Source organism: Chenopodium album, chromosome 11 (assembly GCF_948465745.1).
Source record: "Chenopodium album chromosome 11, dcCheAlbu1.1, whole genome shotgun sequence".
In the NCBI taxonomy this organism is placed as follows: domain Eukaryota; kingdom Viridiplantae; phylum Streptophyta; class Magnoliopsida; order Caryophyllales; family Amaranthaceae; genus Chenopodium; species Chenopodium album.
The window spans coordinates 1,043,121-1,070,288 of NC_137844.1; the positions used below are offsets into that span (position 1 = coordinate 1,043,121).

The 27,168-nt window shown below is 32.8% G+C and overlaps 3 protein-coding genes and 1 pseudogene across 6 annotated transcripts; 2 read left to right on the forward strand and 2 right to left on the reverse strand.

Annotated features, from left to right (window-relative positions):
- Positions 1 to 64: 64 nt before the first annotated feature.
- LOC145568034 (B3 domain-containing transcription factor VRN1-like) lies at positions 65 to 1,906 on the reverse strand. The gene is made up of 4 exons (XM_081627478.1): positions 1,805 to 1,906; positions 964 to 1,313; positions 561 to 768; positions 65 to 458 (listed from the first exon to the last, which is right to left on the reverse strand). The coding sequence occupies exons 1-4, from the start codon at positions 1,904 to 1,906 to the stop codon at positions 189 to 191; spliced, it is 930 nt and encodes a 309-aa protein (XP_081483604.1). The 3' UTR covers positions 65 to 188.
- Positions 1,907 to 2,704: 798 nt separating this feature from the next.
- On the reverse strand, positions 2,705 to 4,658 carry LOC145567095 (B3 domain-containing transcription factor VRN1-like). The gene is made up of 4 exons (XM_081626321.1): positions 4,470 to 4,658; positions 3,549 to 3,957; positions 3,317 to 3,447; positions 2,705 to 3,196 (listed from the first exon to the last, which is right to left on the reverse strand). The coding sequence occupies exons 1-4, from the start codon at positions 4,572 to 4,574 to the stop codon at positions 2,918 to 2,920; spliced, it is 924 nt and encodes a 307-aa protein (XP_081482447.1). The 5' UTR covers positions 4,575 to 4,658; the 3' UTR covers positions 2,705 to 2,917.
- A 557-nt stretch (positions 4,659 to 5,215) lies between these two features.
- LOC145568138 (peptidyl-prolyl cis-trans isomerase FKBP17-1, chloroplastic-like) lies at positions 5,216 to 7,336 on the forward strand (annotated as a pseudogene). The gene is made up of 4 exons (XR_014095775.1): positions 5,216 to 5,649; positions 5,996 to 6,118; positions 6,820 to 6,936; positions 7,028 to 7,336. The product of XR_014095775.1 is annotated as a peptidyl-prolyl cis-trans isomerase FKBP17-1, chloroplastic-like (transcript).
- A 4,605-nt stretch (positions 7,337 to 11,941) lies between these two features.
- LOC145568139 (transcription factor GTE1-like) lies at positions 11,942 to 18,938 on the forward strand. Of its 3 annotated transcripts, none has more exons than XR_014095776.1 (5): positions 11,942 to 12,071; positions 12,457 to 12,552; positions 16,667 to 16,854; positions 17,002 to 17,116; positions 17,807 to 18,938. XR_014095776.1 is itself a non-coding variant. In XM_081627571.1 (4 exons), the coding sequence occupies exons 2-4, from the start codon at positions 17,093 to 17,095 to the stop codon at positions 18,140 to 18,142; spliced, it is 264 nt and encodes an 87-aa protein (XP_081483697.1). In that variant the 5' UTR covers positions 16,571 to 16,854; positions 17,002 to 17,092; the 3' UTR covers positions 18,143 to 18,938. The 3 variants fall into 3 exon arrangements, 1 of the variants encoding a protein (XP_081483697.1); XR_014095777.1 differs by having other exon boundaries at positions 16,673 to 16,854; XM_081627571.1 differs by lacking the exons at positions 11,942 to 12,071; positions 12,457 to 12,552 and having other exon boundaries at positions 16,571 to 16,854; positions 17,807 to 17,953; positions 18,050 to 18,938.
- The last annotated feature ends 8,230 nt before the right edge of the window (positions 18,939 to 27,168 follow it).

Sequence of the window (27,168 nt, forward strand, 5' to 3'; positions counted from 1 at the left end):
AAATTCAGAAAGCGCAAAGATTGAACTAAGATTTCACCTAAAGCACGACTGTTATGGTTCGACATATACAAAATATTTCATGATATTACATACTAACAAAGCATTCATGCAAGTACACAAAATATATAATCCTACTATCTAAATGCAGCTCAAATTAAGCCAAAATGATACAAGGGGCTTAAGAGTTGTCAAGCAGCAGCCTTGATCTGTGACTTCTTAGCAATATGAACATGCAGCACATAATTTAGTGCATCAGTAAGCTCAAAAACACATACATCTCCTACCTCCAAACCAGCCCCTCGCGCAAAGATGATCCACCCTGAACCAAAAGTACATCTAGATTGACTTCTTATACATTTAACTATCACTTGTTTTCCACCGTATGCCACTAGCTTTATGAACTTTGATTGCATCACTTTGCATTTGAGATGATCATCACAAAAAGACACAGGAACATTCTACAAGAAAAAAAAGATGCATAAATTGGAATTTAATGTTGGAAAAGCTTCATCAAGGCACACTGAGATCACACCTCAGCGATATACAAGAAAAAAACTTACCAAGTACAGTCCATTATGCAGAGCATACGCCTTAATATCAGTAGCAAAGAAAGGTCTATCAGGCAAGGGAATTCCAGCAGCAGCTACCGCGTTCATTACCCCTTCTATATTCCCCAAGTTGTAACTGTAAATATACCCTGCAATAAGAATAGCTTTGATATCTTTACTATGCAGAAACCTGTTAAAATGAATAGTTTTTCTAGCAGATTACCAAATGGACTGCGTTCTCTTGCATCATTTGTCTCATCGTCACTATCAAGTACAATTACATCTTCTGAATCAGAATTTTTCACATCAACAGATGATGAATACTGATAGAGTATAAAACATATTCCTGGGCCTCAACCATCAGCTTAAGCTTTTGGTTGAGGCCCAGGAATATGTTTTATACTCTATCAAATACAATATTTCGCGACTGTCCTCAGCATCATCATCGATTTCTTCAGGACAAGGATCATGTTGTGGTTTTATAGCATCATTCCGTGCAACTGCATTGCATTGATAGGATATCTCACAAGCAGATAGATCGAAAATATGCACCCTGAAGTTTGAGTTCCCGTCATACTTGAACAACAAAAAGGATGCATAGCCTATGGAGTAATACTCCACAAAATCCTGCCAACCATCATGAAACCATAGATTGTTACCCTCTTCGACTAATGCAACCTTTCGAGTTTCACCTGTAGGCACTCTAAGGATAGCAACAGCAGAGAGTTCTTCGCCGAATGCCCTTGCAAACTTCTCCGGAATCATCTGTACATAACCAAAAAAAATACAACAGAAGAAAAAGAAAAAAAAAAGATTTACTGCCTGTTTGTCTTTGTTTATGCAAATATACAAGTAACAGGAGCATCAGATGCATGAAGTTGCATATATCATATATGCATCATTATACAACATAATTATACAATTATAATCGATGTCAAGAGTCCTACAAAACCCGAGTAAACCATGAAAATGAAAATTAAATATCGAATTAATAATTCACTTCCTAATAAACACAAATATTTGTCCATGCTATACTGCTAGGTGCTTAAATTATAGCATGACAATATGACCACTTAATCCCATAGAGGCGTAGAAACACTCTTAGAATTTGTTGTGTGCATTGATAGTATAATTTGAACTAGTAACGGTTGTGTAACAACTAATTCTACATCAATAAAATCATCATTAAAGAACACGACTTTATTTATCATAAAATCATCATTAGCACATTAAATTAGCAATGCAAAAATACGTACCAACTTGTTAGATTGTAAATTAGGAAAGAGAATCAGCTTGAAAAAGCAGCAAGGTTTTCTGTCATCATGAATTATCTTCTCTTCTTCTTGGTTGCACTCCATGGTTGAGTAGTCACGGTCAACCTCACTGTAAATTTAGCGCGCTTTTGTTAATTTCAACCAACATTTATTATTGTGATGAATTGACCGTATGAATTTTGATTAGACCTCACAGTTTTTTTTTTTTTTTTTTTTTTTTTTTTTGAGGACATTAGACCTCACAGTTGGCAATCTCTCAGAGTTTATTTTGACTAAACTCTAATTTTTTTATTTTTTTTTTATTTTTTATTTTTTTAAATGGAGGAAGTAAAGTAATTGTATCTTGGAACTCTCGAATCTCGATGTGGCATTAAATATTGGAGTTTCAATTTTATACCCTTCACTAAAATTAGGATTTAAAAAAAAAAAAAAAAAACGTATAAAAATGTAAAGTATATAGACCTTCAAAATTCAAATGATACAACTCATACGAGTACAAGATATATGAGAAATTGAGAATCAATCTATGGGAATCTATGGGATGTAAGACTGTAAGACTATGTAAGTACCATAAACCATAATTACTTAAAAAAAAACAAAAAAAATTAAGTGTTATTTGGTTGACAAATAAAATGGAAAGTTTAAATTTTTAACAATTGAAAATCTTTTGTGGGGTTTGCTTAACAAATTTATAGGAAGTATCCACTTTCCACGAAATAAAGTTCCACTATGGTTAATCAAACACTTTTTAGAATTTCTTAGAAAATCCAATTACACGAGAAACTAATATCCTCAATTATTGCATAACAACTCACGTATTAATTTTACTCTATTATTTTCACTTTTAGTTATTTTATCTAACATCTTAGGGCGCTTGTTAGCTTTTGCCAAAAATAAAAAAAACATTTAAGCGTCAAAATATTAACATACAAACCTACACAGCATACACCACACAATAATAACATGATATTAGAGTCCGTTTGGTTGGACCTTTTGGAATGGAGCTAAAAGTCCATTCTACCTACGTAGTATTAATATTAGTACTTCGTATATTACAGAAGTTGGAGCAAGGGTAACACAATTTGCACTATGCCATCAAAATGTATCTTCAGAAACCCTGCAGATATTTTCCTTAACAACTCGAACTCTCAGAACATGCTTCTTTGCATCTGTTAGCTCGAAAACACAGACATCTCCAACTTCTAAACCAATCTGTCGCGCAAAGTTAATCCACCCTCGACTAAAAATGTACTTTGTTCTGTCTCTAACACAATCAACATTCCATTGCCTTCCATCATATGCCTCAAGTTTAACGGATTTCTTTTGGTATATCTCACATCTGAGGTGCCCTTGACCGAAGGCCTTAGGAATATTCTGCATGAATAAGAAATCGTGTTTTAAACAATCTTACCAAGTACACTCCACATAGCTTAGCTTAACATGGAATGATACAACTATACAAGCATAATAAACCTGAATTTGCATAAAACTTACCAAGAACATTCCTTTACCCAAAACATAGTACTTTATAGCAGCAACAAAGAAAGGATTTTTTGGCAAGGGATTTCCAGCAGCAGTAACAACATTGATTAGCCCTTCAAACCTCTTCAACCACAAAGGATACCCTGCATATTCGACTAAATCAAGTAATCTAAACTCGATTTAAGACTTAAGAGAACGATAAATTAAGCTAAACACACACATGGTATTCAACATATCCACTTACCAAATGGAAAGCATTCTCTAGTATCATCAATCACTTCATCATCAACACATTCATCGTCTTCACTACTTAGTCCTGTTACCTCTACATCAGATGCTTTCGAGCTATTAATATTTTCGTGTTTCTTATCATCACTATACTCAACTCCTTGATTACATGGATAGGATATCTCAAAACCAGTTAAGTCAAATATGTTAACTTTGAAATTAGAATTCCCTTGATATTCAAACAACATCAAGTAAGAAAGGCCTATTGAGAAGTACTCCACAAAATCCTCCCAACCATTGCGAAACCATAGATCATTGTCCTCTTCGACTAACTCCACTTTTCGGGTTTCGCCTGTTGGGACCGTAAGGATGACAGGACTAGAGAGTTCATTGCGCCGTGTCCTTGCAAATTTCTTCGGAATCCTCTGTTAGTACATGTATATATATGAATTATGAATTGAAGTTGATGAGATAATAAGATTGTCACCAACTCGAGAAAAACATTGGTTACAAATCAATAAGCAAAACAATGGTATAATCCAATTCAATTCAATATGGATTTTGAGATTATCACCAACTTAACTACTTAAGGAACACATTAATTGGTAGCAAATCAACCCAATGCAATTAACATACACTAGTATATGTTATTTGATCTTACTTTTAGAAAATTACAAGTGTATAATTGTGTTATCTTAATATTATTACAGGCATTAACATATTTAATTAATTATAAGTAAAAACTGCAAATTAACATTGAACAGTTGTACAATCTCACAAATATAATCAACCCCTTCACAATATATAATCAAAGAATTGAACATAATGGAAATTATGAAATAAAATTAGAAGACAGCAAGACTTAAATATGAATAAATTATACCAATTGGCTTAAATTAGAATTAATTTACTGAAAAAACAAGAAAGAAAAGGTTACCAGCTTGATGGACTGTTGAGGAGGAGAAAGCATCAATTTATAGAAATGAGTAGGGTGCCTTCTTTTGCTCTTCAATTCTTGTTCTTCAATTTTTTTGGGCTTCATTATTGGAGGATCTAGTGAAAGATCTTTATTTGCAGGAATGATTTTACACTATTTCTACTATGCTAGTTGTAGTACAAAGCACATTAATATTATAACGTGTAATTTATTACATAGTACACTCAAATTGGTGTATGACTCCAACGTTACACCGGATTTGCTATTTTAATTAAACTTTATGGTTATTTTTCCTCTGTTATATTAATATTGTAATAATGGATTTTTTGCACTATTCATCACTCTTGTTTGACCATATAATATGATTTATACATTAAGCATAATATAGTCATGTGAGATCTTTTTGGATTCGTCTCATAAAATACTTTCAGAATATCAACTTTTTATAATTTTTACTCTTGCATGATTATAGATATTTAGTATATAAAATGTATTTTGAGATGCGTAATTTCATTCTTGTTGCAATATTAATAGAACGGAGGAAGGAAGAATTTATATTTTTGATGTTTTTTCCTTTTTAATTCAATCCTGAGGTACATTAATTCTTTATTGTTTCCAACTCGCAGTTAATTATCATGTACTCGGTAACATACATGCATTCAAACTCAACGAAGTTTGCATAATAAGAGGAAATCTACGGTCAAGATTTTCTCACTTTATGATCTAGTGGTACACACAACACAAAGATCTATGTATCTTAAACCTTTAATTAGAGGACTTCCTGTCCTTTCATTTGAAGAACAAGATAAAACACTTGATTTATCAGCTGCTTCATGACTATGATATCCTTCCATGTACCTCACCATATTACCATTCATTCCTCTGCATTATCTCAACAATCAAATCAATCAAAAAAAATCTCCATTATTTCATCTTCTTATTCTCCTTTAGTTGAACAACCAATTAGTAGTAGTAGTAGAAGATTGCTGCTATCTACTTGTATCATAACATCAATTATATACCTGTTACTTTATTCTCGTTTTCCGCTGCTTCTTTTTCATCAACTCCTAATAATTCAAGTGATGCAATTGGTAAAGTCTACGAGCTTCCTAATTCCGATGGTGTTAAGGCATTAGACCTTCGTGTAGGTAGCGGTTCCACCCCTGTCGATGGTGACAAGGTTCGACCAAAGGCTCTATTATCTTCACCTTATAATTTTCAAACTTACCTTAATTTTTTGTTGTCCAACTATATTTAAATATTCCGGAACATATTGATTTATTAATATTTTCTCTATTGCTACATAATGCAAGTATTGTTACACTTGGATAGTTACAAATCTTACCATTATAAAATGCTAAGGTCGGAAAGTAACCTATTATTTTGAGATGACATGGTATGTAGAAGTGTTGCTTCCGGCCTATTGGTGATTATATATACTTTGTATACTTTTTCTTTATTAATTCCATATTATAGCATGTGAATAATTGACTAATGAAATTTGGCATTGGATTAAAAATGAGTAGGTAGCAATACATTATTATGGAAGATTAGCAGCAAAGCAAGGTTGGCGTTTTGATTCAACATATGATCACAAAGATCCAACTGGTGAACCAATTCCTTTCATCTTCATTCTTGGCTCCACCAATGTAATTTTGCATTACATTTTAATGCAATTTTCACTACATTAGAAGAAAAAAATGTTAATAAGTTATAAACTAAGTTAAAGAAATAGAAAATTTGTTAAAAATCATCTTATAAAAACCAAATTTTGTTGAAAACCATCTTATAAATTTTTTTTTGTCAAAGCACACCTGTTTTAAATTTTTTTTTTGTTGAATCCCACCACATTTTGGATTTCAACTATCGATTGACATTTCCGGTGTTAATTAGCATGTGCACCTCACTTAACCTACTTAACCCCACTTTTCTATTATTTTTCCCCCTTTTCCCTTCATTCATTCCCCCTTCGTTACTCACATTTCCGTGCAATTATATAAAAGGCTATAAAAACCAAAGTATGATGAAGAGGGGAATGAATGAAGGGAAAGGGGGGGAAAAATAAAAGAAAAGTAGAGTTAAGTGGGTCATGTGAGGTGCACATATTAGTCAACGCCGGAAATGTAAGTAATTAGTCGGAATATGAAGAAATGGTGGGACTTAACAAAAAAAAATTTAAAACAGGTGTGCTTTGACAAAAAAATTTTTAAAACAGGTGTGTTTTGACAAAAAAAAAAAAAAATTATAAGATGGTTTTCAACAAAATTTGGTTTTTATAAGATGGTTTTTAACAAACCCTAAAAAAATCAATTGGCATATTATGTCACTATTTATTATGCATATATCATAGGTAATTTCAGGGATTGAATCAGCCGTAAGATCAATGAAAGTTGGTGGCATTAGAAGAGTAATAATTCCTCCATCTCAAGGATATCAGAACACAACTCAGGAGCCTTTACCACCCAATGTATGTCATACACGATACACTATATTTTCTTGATGTATAAGTGATTATAACTTATATGCTAGTGTATTGATGATGATTTTCTTTGGACTAGTTCTTCGACAGACAACGATTATTCACTACAATCTTCAACCCTACACGTCTTGCCAATGGAGAAGGATCGACATTAGGAACTCTTATATTCGATGTTGAGCTTGTTAATGTCAAGCATTAGTCATAACAAGAAGTTCTTATTTTTACTGAATTGTAATTATTACTAGTACTCCGATCTATTCGTAGACAAACTTTTTTATGATCCAATATTGTACAGTTGTATACTAAGACGTGATTTATTGATTTTTCACAAGTTGATATGAAGATATCCATGTACCTTTACTCACTCGAATTGAACTAGAATGTTTCATATTGTGAATTGTAATTAACAACTTGGCAATGCTAGCTAAATTTTAGATTTATTCATAATTGGCATGTACAATTTACAGTTTTACACTTTGTGCCAAATTGAAATAAAAATATCAAGATCATCTAGAATTTGAAACATGAGCCTTCATTGAAATTGTACACAATTATGTAAGGTTAAATTTCTTTATACAACCCATTAATGCAATTAGTTGGTCAAATCAACTAATAGGTCGAACACAATGACAATAAGCCCACTAAGGATTTGTGTTATCGTTGTATTCCTCTTTAGAGTGTCCCTTTAAAGTTGTTCCATTACCTTACAACCACACTTGCTCTCTCTATCTCTTTCATCAACGACCCCACTTACAACCCCATATACATATTGTATTATTTTTTCTTTGTTTCATAAGAAATTGAATGTTACTCTATGGAAGCAACGAGAAAATCCTTGTTAATAAATATTAATATGGAATGTTTATATGGGGGCGGGATTGTCAATTTGTATACTTGAGTAAAGGTATAAACGTCAACACAAAATTTGGTAGATAACCCAACTTCTTAATTCCTGATGCGGGAGCAATAGACCAATATGGGTATTATTGAAAATTCATGGAATTTTAAAAAAGCCTACACTATCTTTTAGTTATTATTAATTATTAGGATTTTTGCCTATGGGTTTTTACCTTTCACTTGAAAGTATTTTTCCTATTTTTAGGCTTTAAGAGTTTTAGCCATTAGGATATTTATTTATTTAATTTATTTATGTTAGGATAAATTTAGTAGTTGGTTAAAATATGATTAGAAGATATATTAGGATTAGGATTCTTAATATTTTATCTTATTTTAGGATATAATTATTAGTTTCCTATCTTATCTTTGTACGATTTGTCACCCTATAAATATGGGTGTATATCAATAATAGTTTATGAATGAGAGAGTTTATTTTGGGAATTAATCCTTTTTGAGCGTTGCTCGTTTGATTGTTAATAAAAAAAAATCACTTGTTGCGACTTGTGATCACCTTCTAGTTGCGATTAGGAAGAGACCCTCTATTCTTGTGAGAATTAGAGTACTATCCATTTAATTTTCGTGTAATTTCTTTAATTCTTATTAAAATCCGAAGATCTAATGTTATTATAGCTTGCGAGCCTTGTGAGAGTCTTGAGAGATCCACATCAATTCCCCCTTCCAACTTCATCTGCTCAACTTCAACTTCAACTTCCCCCATCCTCCATTCGCAAACAATTAAACATCCCCACAACAGTTTATCACTCCTTCAATGGTCAGCTACAATGGAGATATCGAAGATGAGGCAAATCCCTACCCGCTGGGGTTAACAATACCCTTTGTTTCACCCTTTATTGTTAGGGTTTTATATGGTGGCGGTGGATATGTGTAGACACCCATTTGTGTCTCCCCAAAACCAAACCCGGTGATGAATGCCTTTCACGTTGTGTTATTATCGAATTAGGTGAAAGTGATTCGAAAGCCAAGTGATGCGGTTTAGTTTTAATTAAATTCTTTTCTCTCTATTTTTGAAAACGACTTTATTTATTTGAAAACGTCCATTTCAGTTTATTTTGGTCCATAATTAAGGTCCAATAATGGTGTAGATGGATGGGGCTCGAAGAGACCTTTCCATCGATATATTATAAGCCCGATTCCGATGAATATTGAGGAAGTTATGGCCAAAATACTAAACTGGGCCCAGTTATTTATTTTAATACGGCCCAATGATCTAGAGGAGGGCCCAATATTAATTATTATTCCTAAAATTATTAGGATTAATTATAGTTTTCTAGAACTTTCTAGAAAGTTCCTTTTAATTCTAATATTGTTTGATTTAATAATTAATTATCTTTAAAAGATTTTTATTTGGAATAAAATATTGTTTTGTTATCTTAAAAACGTATTTTATCTTCTGTACGGATTCCGTAGATCAAGTTGATTAAAGATCGGATTCTGCGTGAAGAAAAACGCGCTAATACAGGCTGTCGCCAAACGACAAGTCTGTCGCCGCGCGACAGACCCTGTCGCCGCGCGACAGACATTGTCGCGTCGCGATAGAGTCAATTCCTGGCGACAACGTGGAGTTTTATTCCTTATCAAATTCTATGTTTTTCCGGATTATTTTCATTATAAATAGCGTCCGAATCTCTGTTTTCAAAATCATCTACAAGATCATCTACCAAACATTATTCACAAAAATATTCATCAACTCTTTATCAATTCTTTTCTCCTTTTTTCAAATACAATATTCCGCATTCACAAGACTTAGAGTCTCTTAGCCAACTTCGAAGTTGCCTTCGCCCTAGACGTGCAAGATTGATAATTTCTGAGGGTTTGGTCCAAAACTAGTCAAAACTTTATTCTTTAATTCTTTAATTGTTCTTTATTGATTTTCATTGAAGTTTACTAACTTGTGTATTTTGTTATTAGAAAGAGGTACGAGGCTTCAAAGTAAGTAGATTAGCTTACTTCCTATTTCTTTCACAATGTAGATTGCATGCTTATTATTGTTAATTCCTAGTATCATGTTAGGATGCTTTTTATGCTTTCTAGTATCATGTTAGGATGTTATTTATGCTTTCTAGTATCATGTTTAGGATGCCTTTACTCTTTCTAATATCATGTTAGTGCCATGTTAGGTTTAAAGCTTTGATCTTTATTGTTTAGTGACATGCTAGGATTTGTTATTAATCTTGTTAATATCATGCCTAGGATCTTGCTATTATTATTGAGCTTTATTATGCCTTATCATGTTTTTATCATCGTTATAATTATTATTATGTTGCTTGATGTATTTTTATTGTTATTGCTTGATCACGCCTTTTATGCAGGTTTAAAGGGAATTTGTACTTGAAATCACGCTTAATAAGATAATTATTAATTTGGTTTAGGCTAATGTGATTTTAACTCAAGTGATCGCCAATAATAGTATTATTTGTGCATTAATATTCAACCAACATAGATAAGCAGGGTAGGTTTAATATAATGTTTGTATGTTATTCGAAAAGCGCACATGAATACGAGCAGAACAAAGTAGAGGCCTATTTTATAGGGCGGGTCCTTTCTTTTGTAGATTGGATTCGTACCTTCATCCCCGGACCCTATTTGGTTCAAGACCTTATGGAGTAGTTGACGGTCCTTTGGATTGTCTTTTGGGTTTACAAGTTCCTAAAACTTGTTGGCGACTCTTTTTGCTCTTTGTCTTTCCCTTTGGAACGCCACCGTACTTTAGTGTATGATCACAGTGGGGTTCAAGTTTGGGGTTATCATGATGCTTGAAATATTCCCTACAATATGGTTGAACAATTTCAAGCTGAGTTTTTTATTCCCAAATTCCAGACTAAACGTGATTGTGACACCTCACTTGCAAAAAATAAAAACATTAAAATAAGGAAAATTTGTCAAAAAAAAACCTTTTAAAAGCACCATTTTGCGAAAAAAAAACCTTTTAAAAGCTTTTTACTTAAAAAAAACCACCACGCTCATTATTTTTGCGAGAGGAAACCCAATTCCTTAATTATCCCCTAATTAACTTAATTAGACTCTAATTTTCTCCCATTTCTTCTAATTAAGCTCTAACCCACCCAATTACTTAATAATTAGATTACTTAAAAAAAACCACCACCCCAACCACCAACCAACCACCCCTTCCCCATCTTCCTCCCTTTCCCCCTCCCTTGGAAGCAACCCCCTCACCCACCGAACCGCCACCCAAATCCCAGCACCTCCGGCGACCTACCTCCATCGCCGGTTGACCCTCCCTTTTCCCCTAATTCCCGTTGGCGACCACCACCCCCTTTGAATTTTTGGCTCTTATTTACTCAAACATGCTCATATCAAGTCCAAATTGATTGCAATTTGATTCTAAATCACCCTACCATCACATACATACATAATCAAACCCAAAATAAGCATCACTTGCAAGCAAGATGCACAAAATTAAAAACCTCCAAATCAATTTTCTAGAGTTTTCAAAATCAAGGAGGTGGTTGTCGGGCGGTGATTAGGGAAAAAGGGAGGGTTGTCTGGTGGTAGAGGAGGTCGCTGAAGGTGGGGGATTTGGACAGCGGGTTCGGTGGGGGAGGGGGGTTGATGCCATGGGAGGAAGAAGGAGGAAGGAGGAAGAAGGGGAGGAGGAGGGGAGGGGGTGGTGGTTTTTTTATATATATTAATTAAATTTAATTATTTAATAATTTGGTGGGTTAGAGGTTAATTAGAAGAAATTAGAGTCTAATTAAGTTAATTAGAGGGTAATTAGGGAAATAGGTTTCCTCTCGCAAAAAAAATGAACGTGGTGGTTTTTTTTAACCAAAAAGCTTTTAAAAGGTTTTTTTCTGCAAAATGATGCTTTTAAAAGATTTTTTTAGACAAATTTTCCTTAAAATAATATAAACCTCTCTCATATTTACGAAAATGCCATCATATTAACATTGTATGTTGATATGCCATATTAACCAGGACTCACTCATGAAGCAACTAAAAACAAACGGAGAAAGTAGTTAAATAAAAAAAAAAATTCGTTAAACAAAAAAAAAAAAAAAAAAAAAAATTTACGGTGAGAATAATGAAATTATACTCCATAAAAAGGGAAGAGAATGAAAGTCATTTTGCCGCCATAGTAGCAGCCAAAGAAATCTCGACATTCGCCAAATACTTTCTGCTCACTCTCTCTCCTAGGTTCTTGTTTTCAATTCGAAGCTAGTTATTCAAATTTACCTTGAAATTTGGTATGCAATTTAGCATTTTTTTTTTTGAGGAATGCAATTTAGCATTTCTATTGAATTAATTCATTGATTTTTTTTTTTAATTATTCTGATCATATTTGTTTGCGTTCTGATTCTGTTGAATTTGGATTTTTTGTGATTATTCATCGCCTGTGTTAGATTTAATTTATGATTTGGGGTTTAAATTGCGATTTGTGTTTGATTTTTGAAGTTTTGGTTATGTGTAAGACAAGTAGAAAGATTGCAAAATGTTAGAAATTCATTTGAATTTATTTAGGGTTTTTTTCAAAATGGCATTTTTTTTTTTAACTATACATGTACGCTTCTTGTTGCTGAGACTGTAGATTTTTGCTCATGTTCTAAACATTTTGTGCAATTGATATTTCAGATGGAGGATGAGGATTGACAATTGAAAGTGGTTGATTGTGGAATGGAAGGTTACAAGAATCGTGTCGTCGACTTAGTGTTGTCGCAAGTCAATAATGTGAGTTTGCTTCTGAAATTTGAAGTTTGGTGATTTTTTTCCCTAATGATGGCTCAATTTAGTACTGATATTTGTGTGGTAAATTGCTAGTTTAGAGGCCTAATTCTTAAATTCCTTCAATAACATTGGTTGAAATGAGAAGTCTAGAACGGATACTAAGAATTGTTAAGAGGTGTAGCATGAATAGCTCTTTAACCACGATCAATGTGATTGTATTTCATTATGAAGCATAATGTATCCATATATGACTTGGCAGTTCTACTCTTGGTTGACAGAGTTTGCTTGTTATGTAACATTGAAAATCTATGTTGTATAAGCCATAAGGTAAATAAACTAGGTAGAAGTATGTTTGTGTGTAGTTTGACACAAATTGTCCCATGTGAATATCTATTGTATTGCATTTGTATCATCAAACACAATGTTTTCTTAGAGATTAGATAAGTGATAAAGTCACATTAATGAAGAAATACATATATGTCCTATGGAGATACCTTACGCCCTTAGCCCCTTACCTCAATATCCATATAGTACATGAATTTGTATACCCTTATCTTTACAAGTCACGAGGTATAGCAACATGAGATGAGAACCTTGTAAAAGATATTAAATTGATGGTATGGTATTGTATGTTGCTTGAGCAAAACACCAAATTTTATTTTCTTTCTTTGAATTTACATAATGGCACTGAACAAATGTTTATGACACCCTTTGGCCATTCCTAGCTCTAGCTGACTGTGACATGACTAATTCGTTGTTAATGAAGTTTAAATTTGGTATAGTCTTTGTAAAAGGACTTTTTTTCCAATTAAAATAATTGTGCTCCAAGTCATATTTTCTCCATATTTGTAGAGATTGCTTGTTCTAAGTTTGTAATTTTTAGCATGCCAATTGGCACATTCTATATGCCTAACATGACCAAATTCCTCAAAAATTGTTGTAACAAATTGGTGCTAGTATATCAGTGAAAGATTTTGAGTCCAACTCCCAATCTTACAAAGTCAAACTTATAATGTTTACTTCATATGAGGTAGCTGTATGTGTCCTATGTAGAACTCCTAACTTCAATGGGAAGCTAGAAACAAGGTGCTTCCTATGGACCTAATGAGACCCTAAAAGCTACTAGGGTGATTTAAATTGTTCACATTTACTCTTCACTATTAATTTAGATGTACTTATTGTCATTAAATCAATGCCATCTCCAATCTTTATGTGACCGACTTGAGGATGTATCTGATTCCAAAAAACCTTTTATAACCCTAAGAGACACTCCAACATATACTTCAATTTTGGAGAAAATTTCCGAAATGGATAGCAAATCATGGATTTGCTTTTAGTTTCATTGACTTTTCAACTTTTTCAAATTAGAAATGACAGAGGATGAGGTGTTTCCTACCCCAAGAGGCCAATTTGGTGATTTGAATCGTTTACTTTAATTCTTATTTATGAATTTAGCCACGCGTCCTTTCATTGACTCAAAGCTATACCAAGCCTTTATGTGACCTACTTGTGGACGTATGTGGCTCTAAACTCCCTTTTATGACCCCAAATCATGGATTAGCTGATTAGCCTTCAATTTAAGTGATTTGAAATAGAAAGTGATAGGGGAAGAAGTGCTTCCTATGGACCAAATGAGATTTCCAGAGGCCATTTGTGTGATTCGAACAATTTCATTGACTTTAAAATACAAATTTTTCTGGTTGCACACATTCTTTTTATCATTGATTCGAGCCATTTGAACCTTTATGTGACTTAATTGTAGACATTTGTACTTTGTAGTTCCAGCTAACCCTTAATAACCCTGAGTTACACTCTCCACACACACTTTAATATCCGGAAAAAAAATCCAGAAATTGATCCCAAATTGTGGTACCTTCAATTTTTGTGATTTTTCAATTTTTCGAAGTTGGAAATGATAATGAGTTGCTTCATAATTGAGTTCAATCCAGACTTTTATGTGACCTACTTGTGGACGTTTGTGGTTTCTAACACTCTTTTATAACCTCATGAGACATTCCCTACTTACACTTCATATTTTGAAAATCTTTATGAAATTGATCCCTAATCGTAGATTATAGCCTTCTGTGGAGGAATTTCAAATTTTAAAAGTTGAAAAAGAAAGAGGACAAGGTGCTTCCTATGGATTCAATGAGAATTCGAGAGCTGGTTTTGGTGATTTTAATTGTTTACTTTTAACTATAAGTAGCCGCTTGCTAGCACACCTCCTATCATCAACTCAAAGCTAAGTTATCATCAGCCTTTATCTGATGGACTTGTGAACGTATGTGGTTCTAAAAACACCCTTTTGTAAGCCCGGGAATCATTTCCCTCAAGCACATCAAAAAACAAAAACAAAAACAAAATTGGTCCAAATCGAATTATAGTCTATAGTTTAGTTCATTTTCAACTTTTTAGAAGTCGGGAATTTTAGAGGATGAGGTGCTTTCTCAGGATCCCCCCGAGATGCGATGTGGATGATTTGAATCATTTACTTTGGCTTTTAACTCTCAATTTAGTCAATTGTAGATACATCTCATGCCATTGACTTTAAGCCATTCTAGTCCTTTATGTGACCTACTTGTGGATGTATGTGGTTGTTAACACACTTTTAAAGCCTTGGAGACATTTCCTACATATGCATAATATATTTTTAAAAAATTGAAGAATTTGATCTTAAAGCATATAGCCTTCAATTTTAGTGAATCTTCCAATTTTTCTAAGTTGAAAATGTTGGAGGTGCTTTTTATGGATCCAATAAGACCCTGTGAGGTGACTTTGGTGATATGAAATGTTTACTTTGACATTTAATTATCAATTTAGCCATTTGCTGGCACGCCTACTAACATTGACTCAAAGCTATCCCAAGCCTTTATATGACCGACTTGTGGATATATGTGGTTCTGAACACTCTTTTTTAACCCTTAGAGACATTCCTCATATACACTTCACTTTTTCAAAAAACTTATGAATTTGATCCAAAATCATGGATTATAGCCTTTATTTTTGTTAATATTCAACTTTTTCAGAAGGTGAAAATATTAGAGGACAAGGTGCTTTCTTAGGATCCAATGAGGCCCGAGAAGTGACTTGGATGATTTGAATCATATACTTTGGCTTTTAACTATCACTTCATTGGTATGTCTCATGTCATTGACTTTAAGCCATTCCAGTCCTTTATGTGACCTACTTATGGATGTATGTGGTTTTTAACACCCTATTATAATCTCAGGAGACATTCCTTACTTATAGTCCTATTTGAACTGTTTATCTAGTATTTATCAATTTAGTAGCTAGTTGTAGATACGCCTCCATTTATTGACTCGATGCCATCTCGAGCCTTTATTTGATCAAGTTGTGGACCTATTGTTCTAAACACCTTTATATAATCCGAGGAGGCATTCCCCACAAACGCTTCTTTTTTGGGAAAATTTTCCGTAATTGATCCAAAATCGTGGAATATATCTAGTTTTAGTGCTTTTTCTACTTTTCTGAAGTCGGTAATGATAAGAGGATGAAATTCTTCATGTGGAATGATACTGTGAGAGGCCACATTAGTTGATTTGAACCATATATTTTGAATATTGCTTTTTAGATCACTTAACACTAGTGAGCATGGCCTTTTATTGAGCCTTTAGATGTTAAAGGCCACTTTGAATGATTGCTGTGAGGTAATCTTAAAACCTTTCTCTGTTACTTTCACTTGTTTAACTCTTTTCATTGCATTCTGTAAATGCTGCTTTGTTCATCCTAAAACCTTTTTTCTTTGATCTTTGTGGTTATAGTTTGATACTGTTTGTCGTTAATTTGTTAGAAGTTGTAAGACTAATTGTTTGCTTTGTCTTCGTATTTTCCCTCACTTCTTTCTAACGTACATCTGGAGAAATTGATTGTCAAAGTTCTACCTTGGGGAGAACAAAATGTCAGATTAAGTTTAATTTATTGATGGATGTACTTGAAATGATTTCTTCAATTTGCTGTGAACCCTTTACGGACTGTTTCCCTCCTAGTTATCTGTTTTTGTGTGCCTTTTACATTATTTGGCTGCTGGTATTATCTACTTCAAGTTTTCTGTTGCTACCAGATTATTGAAATCCTTTTGTATTTCTGTACAATAAAGAAACAGATGGAAGCTAAGGATGATAGTGGATACAAACATGTATGGGAGATCTGTGCAGATGCGAGGTTGATTTTCAAGAATGCGATGAAATATAAAAATGAAAAGAATGATCACATGTCACGGCAAGAACCTTGTTGGCAAAGTTTGAAGAAAAGTGGCTACAGTTTTTGCCTGAGTTGTAGAAAAAGGTGAGATTCCAGTGATCAATAAGACCATTCTTTTTGTGAGCACAGTTGGCTGTTTGCTATATATGTTTTTCGTATTTTATCATTCTAACTCGTTTTTTTTTTTTTTTTTTTTTTTATAAAAAAATGGCATTTTTTTTTTTAAAAAAGGCAGGTTGCTGTTGCAGGATAATAGACGAAAAGAAGAGGAAGCTGATGTACAGCTAAGCATGCAGCTGCTCAAGAGTCAACTTATGCCAAAATGGCTAGGGATATGAGCAATGAGGTTTGTTCCATTTTTTCGGAGTGATTGGACTGTTTCATTGGAAGTCTGGAATTTTTAGAATATCTTTAGCAATTATCCAATCAGCTTGCATGTCAAACATACTGCATGAAGTCACTGAGTTTAAGATTTTAAATAAATAAATAGACTAAAAAAAAATTAAAAAAATATGACAGTGTAACAGAAATACTTCTGAAACCAACCTGCAAACTACTTCTAATTTGATACCCAAAATACATTCAAACTGAACAAACTAGAGATATTTCATGTAAGAAGCCTGAATTTTTTTTTGCCCCTAACCCATGTAATCAACACTTAGAGCAAATGACCCTATAATTATCTCTCAAAGAGGTGTCTGTGTTGCAGAGGATGTCCATGCTGTTTCTAATGTCAAAATGTAAAATGATTCAAGTTATGAATATGACATGTCTCCCGGATATTTTATGGTTAGAAAACTTCTCATTCAGGATATAACCTGAACTCTCTCTTCGAACAGCCATTGAATTATCTCTTTCTGTGTCTAATGTTTTTGGTTGCTTTCTTGTTGCTTACTAGCTGAAATTGACTGTAAATTAAGCTCTCACCAGAGCAAGTGGTTTGCATTTCTGAAGTTTTTTGGTTGAACATTAGTCTATTTGCTCTCTACATTTTTTAATCTGAATTTGAATCATCAAAATTTCTGGAAAATGTCAGCCGAAGAGGAAAGGCAGCTTGGCACAGCCCTCTCAAGCCACAAGGCTATCGACTGATGATCTAAGTTGGGCACTAGAGATTGTTGTCCTGAGCAATCCTGGTTTTGTAGCAAATGCTGAGGAGGTGGACCTCGCTATAGATACTCAGGTAGTCTTTTTCTTATCTAGTTTGTTCTGGATGTATTGTCTGCCCCACACTCTAGCGTCTTGTCAGATCATTTTAGGAATGTTTTTTTATATATAGAGTGAATCCACATTATGGAGGCTAGAATTCTATATAAAAGTTGCACCGCAAGCTCAAGGCAAAGTCTGCAGCAAGCATGGGTGGCAACTATAATGATAACAATGAAACAGTAAGCGAAAGAGAGACTGAGAGGTGTCTGCTATGCTAACTAGGCTTGCCAAGAAGTGTAAGTATGTAACACTCCCTTGAATATCAGAACTTTTTCAAAAGATATTATTCTCATTCTGTTGCTGTGAGCCTGTGACTGTTTTAAGGATGTAGTCTGATCTTTGATGTCAGTTTTAGAAGAGCTGGAAATTATTAGATTTCTAACTTTAACAAGATGACTTTTTATTATACCTTTCCCAAAGCGTCTAACAGGGGAGCATAAGTGACACCCAAGGTTTGAACTTCAAAATGTTATTACAGCCCTCAGATATCTGGAAAAAGAATTGTTATGCCAAGGAAAATGAAACCGAAACTTGAGAGTGTATGGAGTATATCCCTAACTATATATTGTTTATCCGGACTGGTTATGTTTGGGAGGTTCTTCAAGGGATTTATCGGCGAACTCTGTTTCTATAATGGAAGGAACCACCTCCCTATCCAGGGATTATGGCCATGTAAGGCAGCAGGAACCTGCTGAGCCATCCCGACATCATTGGGAACACCATTATTTTCTCTCATTGCACAACCTATTAGATTAACAAACTCCATGTACGTTGTCACCTCGAATGTTAAATACAGAAGCTTAATACAGAGTATCATACATGAAGGTAATCTCACAAGGATTTTCAATATCAGCAAGATCAAGTTTTTTAGTGTTACAAACTTTTTCAGATGTAACATTTAATTATGTTATGATGCTTTACTTATTTGTAATACAGCATAATACACAAAATGCTTAAGTTTGCCAATAATTTAAGTTGATATTATGAATGTTTATAATCAAAACCTCTTTATGCATGCGTATCATTATGTTGAGGTAGTATTTGAATATATTATACATTTAAGAATGTACATTTTCTCATTTGTCCATTAGCAATTGTTTTATTTCCCATATATGTTCCTTTTTTATGATTTAGCCAAAAGTATTAATACTTTTAACCATCAAAAGTTCCACGTGCAAAAGAGCAATATTTAGAGCATCTAATCAACAAATAATATTTCATTAATTTAGTTATTAATTTGTAAAAAGCTACCAAAATCAGGGTGCCAAAATATTATGTTCCAAGGCACAGTCAGAAACACTTTGGTTTTTTCTTTGCTTATTCTGTAAAAAGACTGACTATTTGATGGTGGGCTCGATAAAGATCATGACTTCATTTTTTTTTATATACAATTTGCGGTCTTTTAAAAGCCCAATTGAGCTAAAGGTAAGCATGTTCCATTGACCATTAGCCTAAACAAATACATACTCCGTACTTTGGATTTTAATTTTCGATTTCCTCCTATAAAAATTTTCAAGTATACGTTTTTAAAAATCAAATCAAATAACCATTTACTCGCTCAATTCTTAAAAGTTCTTTATATATGGATTAAAGATCATTTTACATAAGAAGTCAAAACAGGATTAACATATAAAGACAGATGAAGTAATTTAGAAAAAGGTAACGCATGTGCCTAATCTTTGACTCAACTTAAGTCCATTCGCTAATTTGCCAATTCTATATGAATTATACATTAATATATGTTAGTTTCATAATATCTATTCGTGTATGAAAGATACTCAAATTCCATAAATAAATTTATGAAACAAAATTAATTGTCATGGAATTAGCTAGCTTGCACGTTTAAGAGGGGATCAAGTTGTCAAATTTTCACACAAAGTATGGCAGAGTTCATGTGATTACAATCAGATTTCGACCAATCATAGTGGTATTAGTACTAATCTTGGAATGTCTTTATGTTTTTTTTAACTCCACAACTTGCACATTCCATCATAATATACTATCTTTAATCACTTTCTATTTTTAATTTATTTATTATTCTCTCTTTTCCCTTCAATTTTTAATCATAGTCAGAGCAATCAACTTATGACAATCGTATTTAAGCTGGCCATTTCTTGGCCATTTTATAGATTTTCTTAACGTCTACTTGATTTCCAAGGACTTCTTCAATTTCTTATATTATCTAATAATTCGAGATTTTTTATTTTGAAATCATCCTCCTATGAAAAATTCGAATTCTAAAATATTCTTATTAAGACTATTCAAAAATAAAACATATGTCAAAATATCATTTCGAAATTAGAATAAAAATAAAATGATACGTATAGCTATGACAAATTATAAAAAAATTAAGAATTTTTATTTTTATTTTTTTTTGATTAAAAAAAAATTAAAGAATTATTAAGTATTAATAACATCAAATGCTGCCGTGATTTTTCCAAATATATGTAACATTAAATAAATAAAATAAAAAACTTGTAAATGTTTAGAATATTTAGTAATAATAATAATAATAATATCATTTCTTAAAATTGAAAAAATTAACTTAAAATGTTAATCTCGGAGATTAACTGAGCTCCCTTGTATATTTCATGCATAATTCTATACTTATGAATGTCTTAGCACATGGCACATGTGGCCATTGCCCCCACTGATCCGCTTGGCACGTGAGCTGCACTTTGTGATTTATGATTAATTCACACGATAATAGGCATTATATTTTTGGACCATCATAAATGATTAAATTGAAGATTAAATTCTAATTACATGAGTTAATACTCATAATCAAAGTTTGGATTAGCATATCATATCATTAATTAATTAGTATAGTACTCTGTAATACTCCGTAACATAGCGTTAAGAACCTTATCCTGTTACATAGTATCTGATGAAGTATTAGGAACGTTAAACATTTAATGGTCTCAAACTCATGATTTTGCTCATTGGATTAATTGATTGGAAGTTGTATATATACTGTATTCAACTATATCTTCATTTTGATCAACTTTGTTTTAGATGCAAGCTACAGTCAAATTTTGGGGTATTCTATAATATAGATTTAGTTTCACATGTTTCCATTAAAATTTTAAACCACATAAATTTATGGCCATCTTATTATAAATTAAGGGAGTTTATAAATTAAGGTATCCTAGGTATGATAAATATAATAAATGGAAATGTATCTTTAGTTTTAAAGATTATACAATCAAATGAACTTTTAATTGGGGTCGGATTTTAAGACAAGTTCAAAATTAATAGTCACATATTGTAAAAGTTATTATTGATGAATGATGATTAGAGTTTGGGACTTTAGGTTGTGTCATGTTAAGGGCTCTACAACCTAGTGGACTATTCCGATATGACAATGTTGGTAATGGCTCATACTGCATTATTGATTATGAAACTTTGCAATAGGTTAATAAACTCGGTTAGGAAAAACTCTCTTACTTATAACCATTTATATCCTTTAATTTGACTTTTAAACTTCGTATGTTCCAAGTTTTTTAATATTTGGTTGAGTGAATGTGATTTAAAGGGTAAAACGGTGAAATCACAAGTTATTGATGAGAGAGTAAAATAATAAGAACATATTGTCACATGAGCATAAAAAGGTGCATATGTATTTTTAAAGATTAAGGGAGTAACATACTTTGTATACAAGTAGTGGACAATCTATATACCTTCACCATTCAAAATCAATCCACCTCTATTCCTTGCCGAGTAAATTAAAATTTTCATTACGACAACAACACACTTAAATTATTTTGATTAATTACTATAGTAGATGGATTTAAATGAAATCAAAAAAGGACCATGCAAAGGGTTCTGTCAATATGACAATTAATTCCAAACAACCGAAATATTAAAATAAGTTTTTCCAAGATATGGGTTCCCTTTCAAGGTGCAAAGCCTTCCCTTTGAATTCACTCCATTGCATTTGCATATGGTTACTTTTAAATAGTGCATTTGATCAATAGAGATGAAGAATGGTGCGTATTTTGACAATGTTCTAGTTCTAGTAAAAAGCACACATTATTTATGTTTTTAATTAATTTATTTCCAAGTATAAGAGCTAGCTTTTTATAAGTTGGTGGAGTTACATGTTCCTTGCAAGCGACATTATGATGAGTTCCAATTTTATTGGACTAAAATTCTATGATATTTTACTTAATTAGTAAAGTTAATGTATGTATGTATTATTAGAAAAGGACTTATTTTCTTAATCTTAGGTGTCACATCAAATCGCCGGTTTTTGATGACGTATATATAATAAGGTCAACGTTTTAACAACTTAGATTGTAGAGTAAATTAATAAAATAATACGAAGTTGTATTTATTAAAAAAAAAAAAAAAAAAAACTTAGATAGTGTTACTTCAATAAATAAAATCCCTACATATTTTGTTTTTATATTAAAAGGTCAACGAAAATTAATTGTATATGATGTGGCAGCTGGCCTGAGTCATGAAGTACTAGCATCATTCTTCGAATTTACACCTAGCCCTAGCTAAGCTCGATACATGTCATTGTTTTATAATTGTCACAAATAATTAAGCCAAATTGTATGGAACGCCAACAAAAAGATAAAAATAAATTAACTTAGTTTCTTCGAAAATTATCTTTTTGTTAATTAGGAATAATGACCGTGTTTAGAATTTAAAAAAAGATCTAAACTTCCTATTCGTTTGAACAAACCCATTATAAATAAGGATAACGTCATTAATTTTACAATGATTTATAAAAAATAATGAATTGTTGTAGCATTTCAAAGAAAAATTATAATACCGTAATGCTCTTAGTTTAGTGATCCAATTATTTACTTATTTATTGGATAGAAAGATACATGATAGCAACTAATTAAGTCCGTCTTCTCTCGAGACCTAAATTTAAATATTGTGATCATTAGCTATTTATTCGTACTGTACTAATGTTGCTCCGATCCCTTTACTCCAACCCTTTAAAGAACAAATAAAGCTAATTTCTTGAAGGTGTGCCATTTCATGTCATTTATTTTGAAAGAGATGTACTTAATTTTTAAAATATACTATAAAGAAGAAAATGTTAAAAAAAAATGCACGGCCTTTATCATTTATGAATTTTCCCAACTGTGAGTTTGTCCCAATAAAACATATACGTGAGGCCACAATGTTACATTTAATTAGTTAATTACATTATTATGTTGTCGATCTTGCAACTAGCTCGTATTGGTGTTAAAGAACTTTTGAAATTCGACGACCATATCTAATTAAACAAATCCGTGAAATTAAATAATAATGATCACATTCTACTTGCAGACTTGAGTTGTAAGTATAAGATAATTAAACATTGCTATTAATGCTATAGATCGAGCAGTTAGTAATTCTGTTGTACCCAACCAAGACAGGTGTTATTCAAAACAAAAAGATCGAGTTGGTTCAGCTCTTCCGGCTTTTTCATATTTTAGGTCATATTATATTATACATCATAATGTAGGTATAGCTATACAATGTATTATTCCTCTATACTTATGTTCTATTAAAATTAACCTCTTTTCCGAGGCTTGGCCCCTCATTTGCATTTTAAAATAATATGGATCATATACATTTATAAATCAATTTATTACATAGCTATAATAAGAATGGGACATTGCATGTGTTAGCACGGATCAAAAATGGACCAGATGGTTACTTGGTGAGAAAGGATTCCCACTCAAACTGTACTGTCCCACATTTATACATGCAGATCAGAGCCACCAAGATAATAAGAGAAAGAAAAATACTTAAAAAGTTGATGTTGAATTAACGAACGCTACATTTCAACTTATTTATAAAGCATATACTATTTATATATACTACGTACTATTACATAAATAGTACTACCAGAAAATTTTATTTGACGATATTATATCCACTTGGTTAGTCGTTTTATAATTATCTAGCCTTTTAGTACGTACTATGAGCTAGGTACCACAAGATGAATATATTATATAAGAACATTAGCCACTCGTACTATATATTATATATGAACATGCATGCACATTATATTTTGCTTTCAAGAATATAATTTGTTGTAAATTTGTAATGTAGGTATATGTATAAGGGGAAAGTTTGGCTGTTATACAAATGAATGGTTGAAGTAATTGTCTATGAAAATTAGGGAAGTTTATTATTGGTCATAATTGCTACACTAACGGCTGTTCGTATTCTAAATTTCTAACACGTTAGATGTGTTGGAGTTGGTAATGCAACCGGAGATATTTGTTCTCATTTGGTTGTATACTCCCATAAGCAATTGATACATGGTCGTGTGTCTAATAGTACACGATCGTGTGATAGCTCTTGCATATGAACCTGGCTACACGACCGTGTGTTTTCTCCTACACGACCGTGTGATAACTCTTGCATATTAACCCGTCTACACGGCCGTGTGTTCTTTCCTACACGACTGTGTACTTCTGCGGACAAGTTTTTACTACACGGCCGTGTACCCTCACCTACACGACCGTGTATGGCTGCAGCAAGAGAGGAAGTTTATATTTATTAGGTTTCTTTTGGAGACCTTATAAATATACTACTACTACTATTTTTCATGTACATTCTTTTCAAAGGTAAAAAAGGAAAACCTAAACACAGAAACACAAACCCACCCTTTGAGATCTGAACAGTTCTTGAGCAATTCCAACCTTTGGTTCGGGTACACGAATTGCAAAGGTCGTTGTGTAAAACTTGGGGGGCGTGCGTCATCGGAAAACCTGTACCGGTGGTGGCGTATTTCGCTTCTAAGTCAGTGGGTTCCAAACCACGGCACAACAAAAGGAGGACAGGTCTATGTTTCGAGTATGGCGATCGAATTTGTTCCAAGGGAAGTTCTTGATTTGTCTATTATTATTCATGGAATCAACAGGTATTTTTCCAACAATTTAGAAGCGAAATAGTATTTAATTATACTGTTGATTTCTTGAATTTGAAGATTGTCTATATTTGACGATATTCAAGAACCTTAATTCATGAAGACTATAAAATTTGGTCAACGGAATATTATTTGTGTATCTCCGGTATCGTGATGGAATTTATAATGGAAGTCCGATTCTATTTGTATAAAATTAGTTTTAATTAGAGACTCTTGCGATTAAGATCAAGACGGGTCATGCGTTTCTCAAAGATTTGATCTTGTGTTTGTTCGACGTAAATTTAAGGAAGTTTAATTCTTTATCATCTGAGACTACCAATCTAGTGGACTTTATGTCAGCATGAATTAAAAGGGAAAAACCGGAAATTTCCATTGAAGGGTCGGTGGAAGCGGTGCAATTCAAGGAGCTTATTATTTATTTGGTATTACCTAAAGTACGGTTGGAGTATCAAATCAAATGGCATTACATATGGTAGAAATTAGTAAATTAATTACAAGTATGAGTTTTGGGCTATGATAAGATTTCCTTGCGGAATTGAACTAATTTGGGTTCGTCGGTCGAAATTTCCAATACATAGGCTTCGCTATTTAATTATAGCAAGGAATAAAATGGACTAGTGTCAGACATGTTATGATTGAAGAAATTTGTGAGTTCATGTGCTAATCAACAGATGCAATGGGTAATCTTGAGGAAGTCTGCGGGTAGCTCGTGCCAAGTTTGGTAGAGTGTGTAACAAGAAGTTTGAGATGTGTGGCCATGCGAGTAGCGGACACCAGTCAAGAGTGATCAATGTCACATAGATGTCGTAGGCCGTAAGGGTTGAACAAGCTAAGTTCCTTCTCAACTTATTTGATTACCTCATGTTAAGTTTCTAACTTTATATAATATGTTTATTATATGTGCCCCAAGTATGCATAATTTAATTATTATGATGTATTGTGTAGCAATGTGGGGGTGATTTGAGTTAGATTTTGTGACTAACTAGTAAGTTGGTTATACTCATGTGTGTGAGTATTTTTTAGGAGGAAGATTTCCATGAGTGATTCTTTTATCAATGGCTATTTGTTAGTTTTATGAGTTGCAAGTACCTTTCCTCAACTGTTTGTTTTATGCCTTGTTTTAATCATGTATGGTTATGGGCATTGTTATTTTCCTACTTGATCAGGGATGTTATTTGTTCAATCTCTTGATAGTATCATGTTGAATTGTTTCCCTAATCTTGAAAAAAAAAAATTATTTATTGAGCATGGAGTATGTTGTGATAAGCTTGTGAGGTTCCTTGTTGGGATTTAGAATTATCCTTGTTAATTCTTGTGGTTATAGTTTAGCTTATCTTTTGATCTTGAAATGTCTATAACTCCTAGAGAACTAGCATTTGACTTTTCTTGTTGAAGGTCTAGAAGTGACCGGGTTTTCTCCATGCTTGATAGCAGAAGTGAAAGGTATGATTTGACAAGGACTAGTAAAGTTATACTAGTCTAAATGTTATGAACTCCACATGAGGGTCAAGTTTTATTTTCACAAGGTGTATGATGTGAGGGTTTTCTAGCTATGAAGTTTATTCAGTAAAGTACATTTCATATGGCATGGGTGACCAATATGTATATGTGTGGGTGACGTATAAGTTAAACTATGAGGTATGTATGTAAGTCTCTATGACTTTAATTTGACGGTTGATGTATGTGAAGTTTCTCAAGTACAATGTATATCATGTATTAACTTATTAACCTTGGTTGATCATGTCAATGCTTTTGTCTCTAAGCTTTAGTCTGGCCAAGTAGTTGAAGTGTGGATCAACTCAGGTTAGCATAATGGTTAAGGCTTGAACTAGTTGAGTTCCGTCTTATGTTTACTTTCTTCTTGAAAGGTTTAGATGGATTGAATTCTTGGTATTCTAGTAATGGTGGATAGGAATCCGGAACCATATAAATAGACCATGTTAAATGTTACTTGAACTAGTTTTGAAGAGAAGAAGCATGTTAGTTTGAAAGTAAGCTCTTGTTGAGTTTTATGTGCTTGAGGTTTAGGTCTTGCCTTGCCATGATATGTCTTTCAGTAGTAAGTTTCTTTCAAAGTAATTGAAGGGTGTTTGTTTACATTGAAAGGAGGTTGAAGGTAAGATATTGTATTTTAACAATATACATGTAAGTTTGGTATTGACCCAATTTTGTTACTCACCTGTGTTATGAGTTTGTCTGTTTTGCAGTAAGGTTGTGTAAGCTTCCTAACATGATTGACTAATGATCATAGGGTTTGTTATTGATACAATCATATGAGACAACTCAAGGTATGAGAATAACCT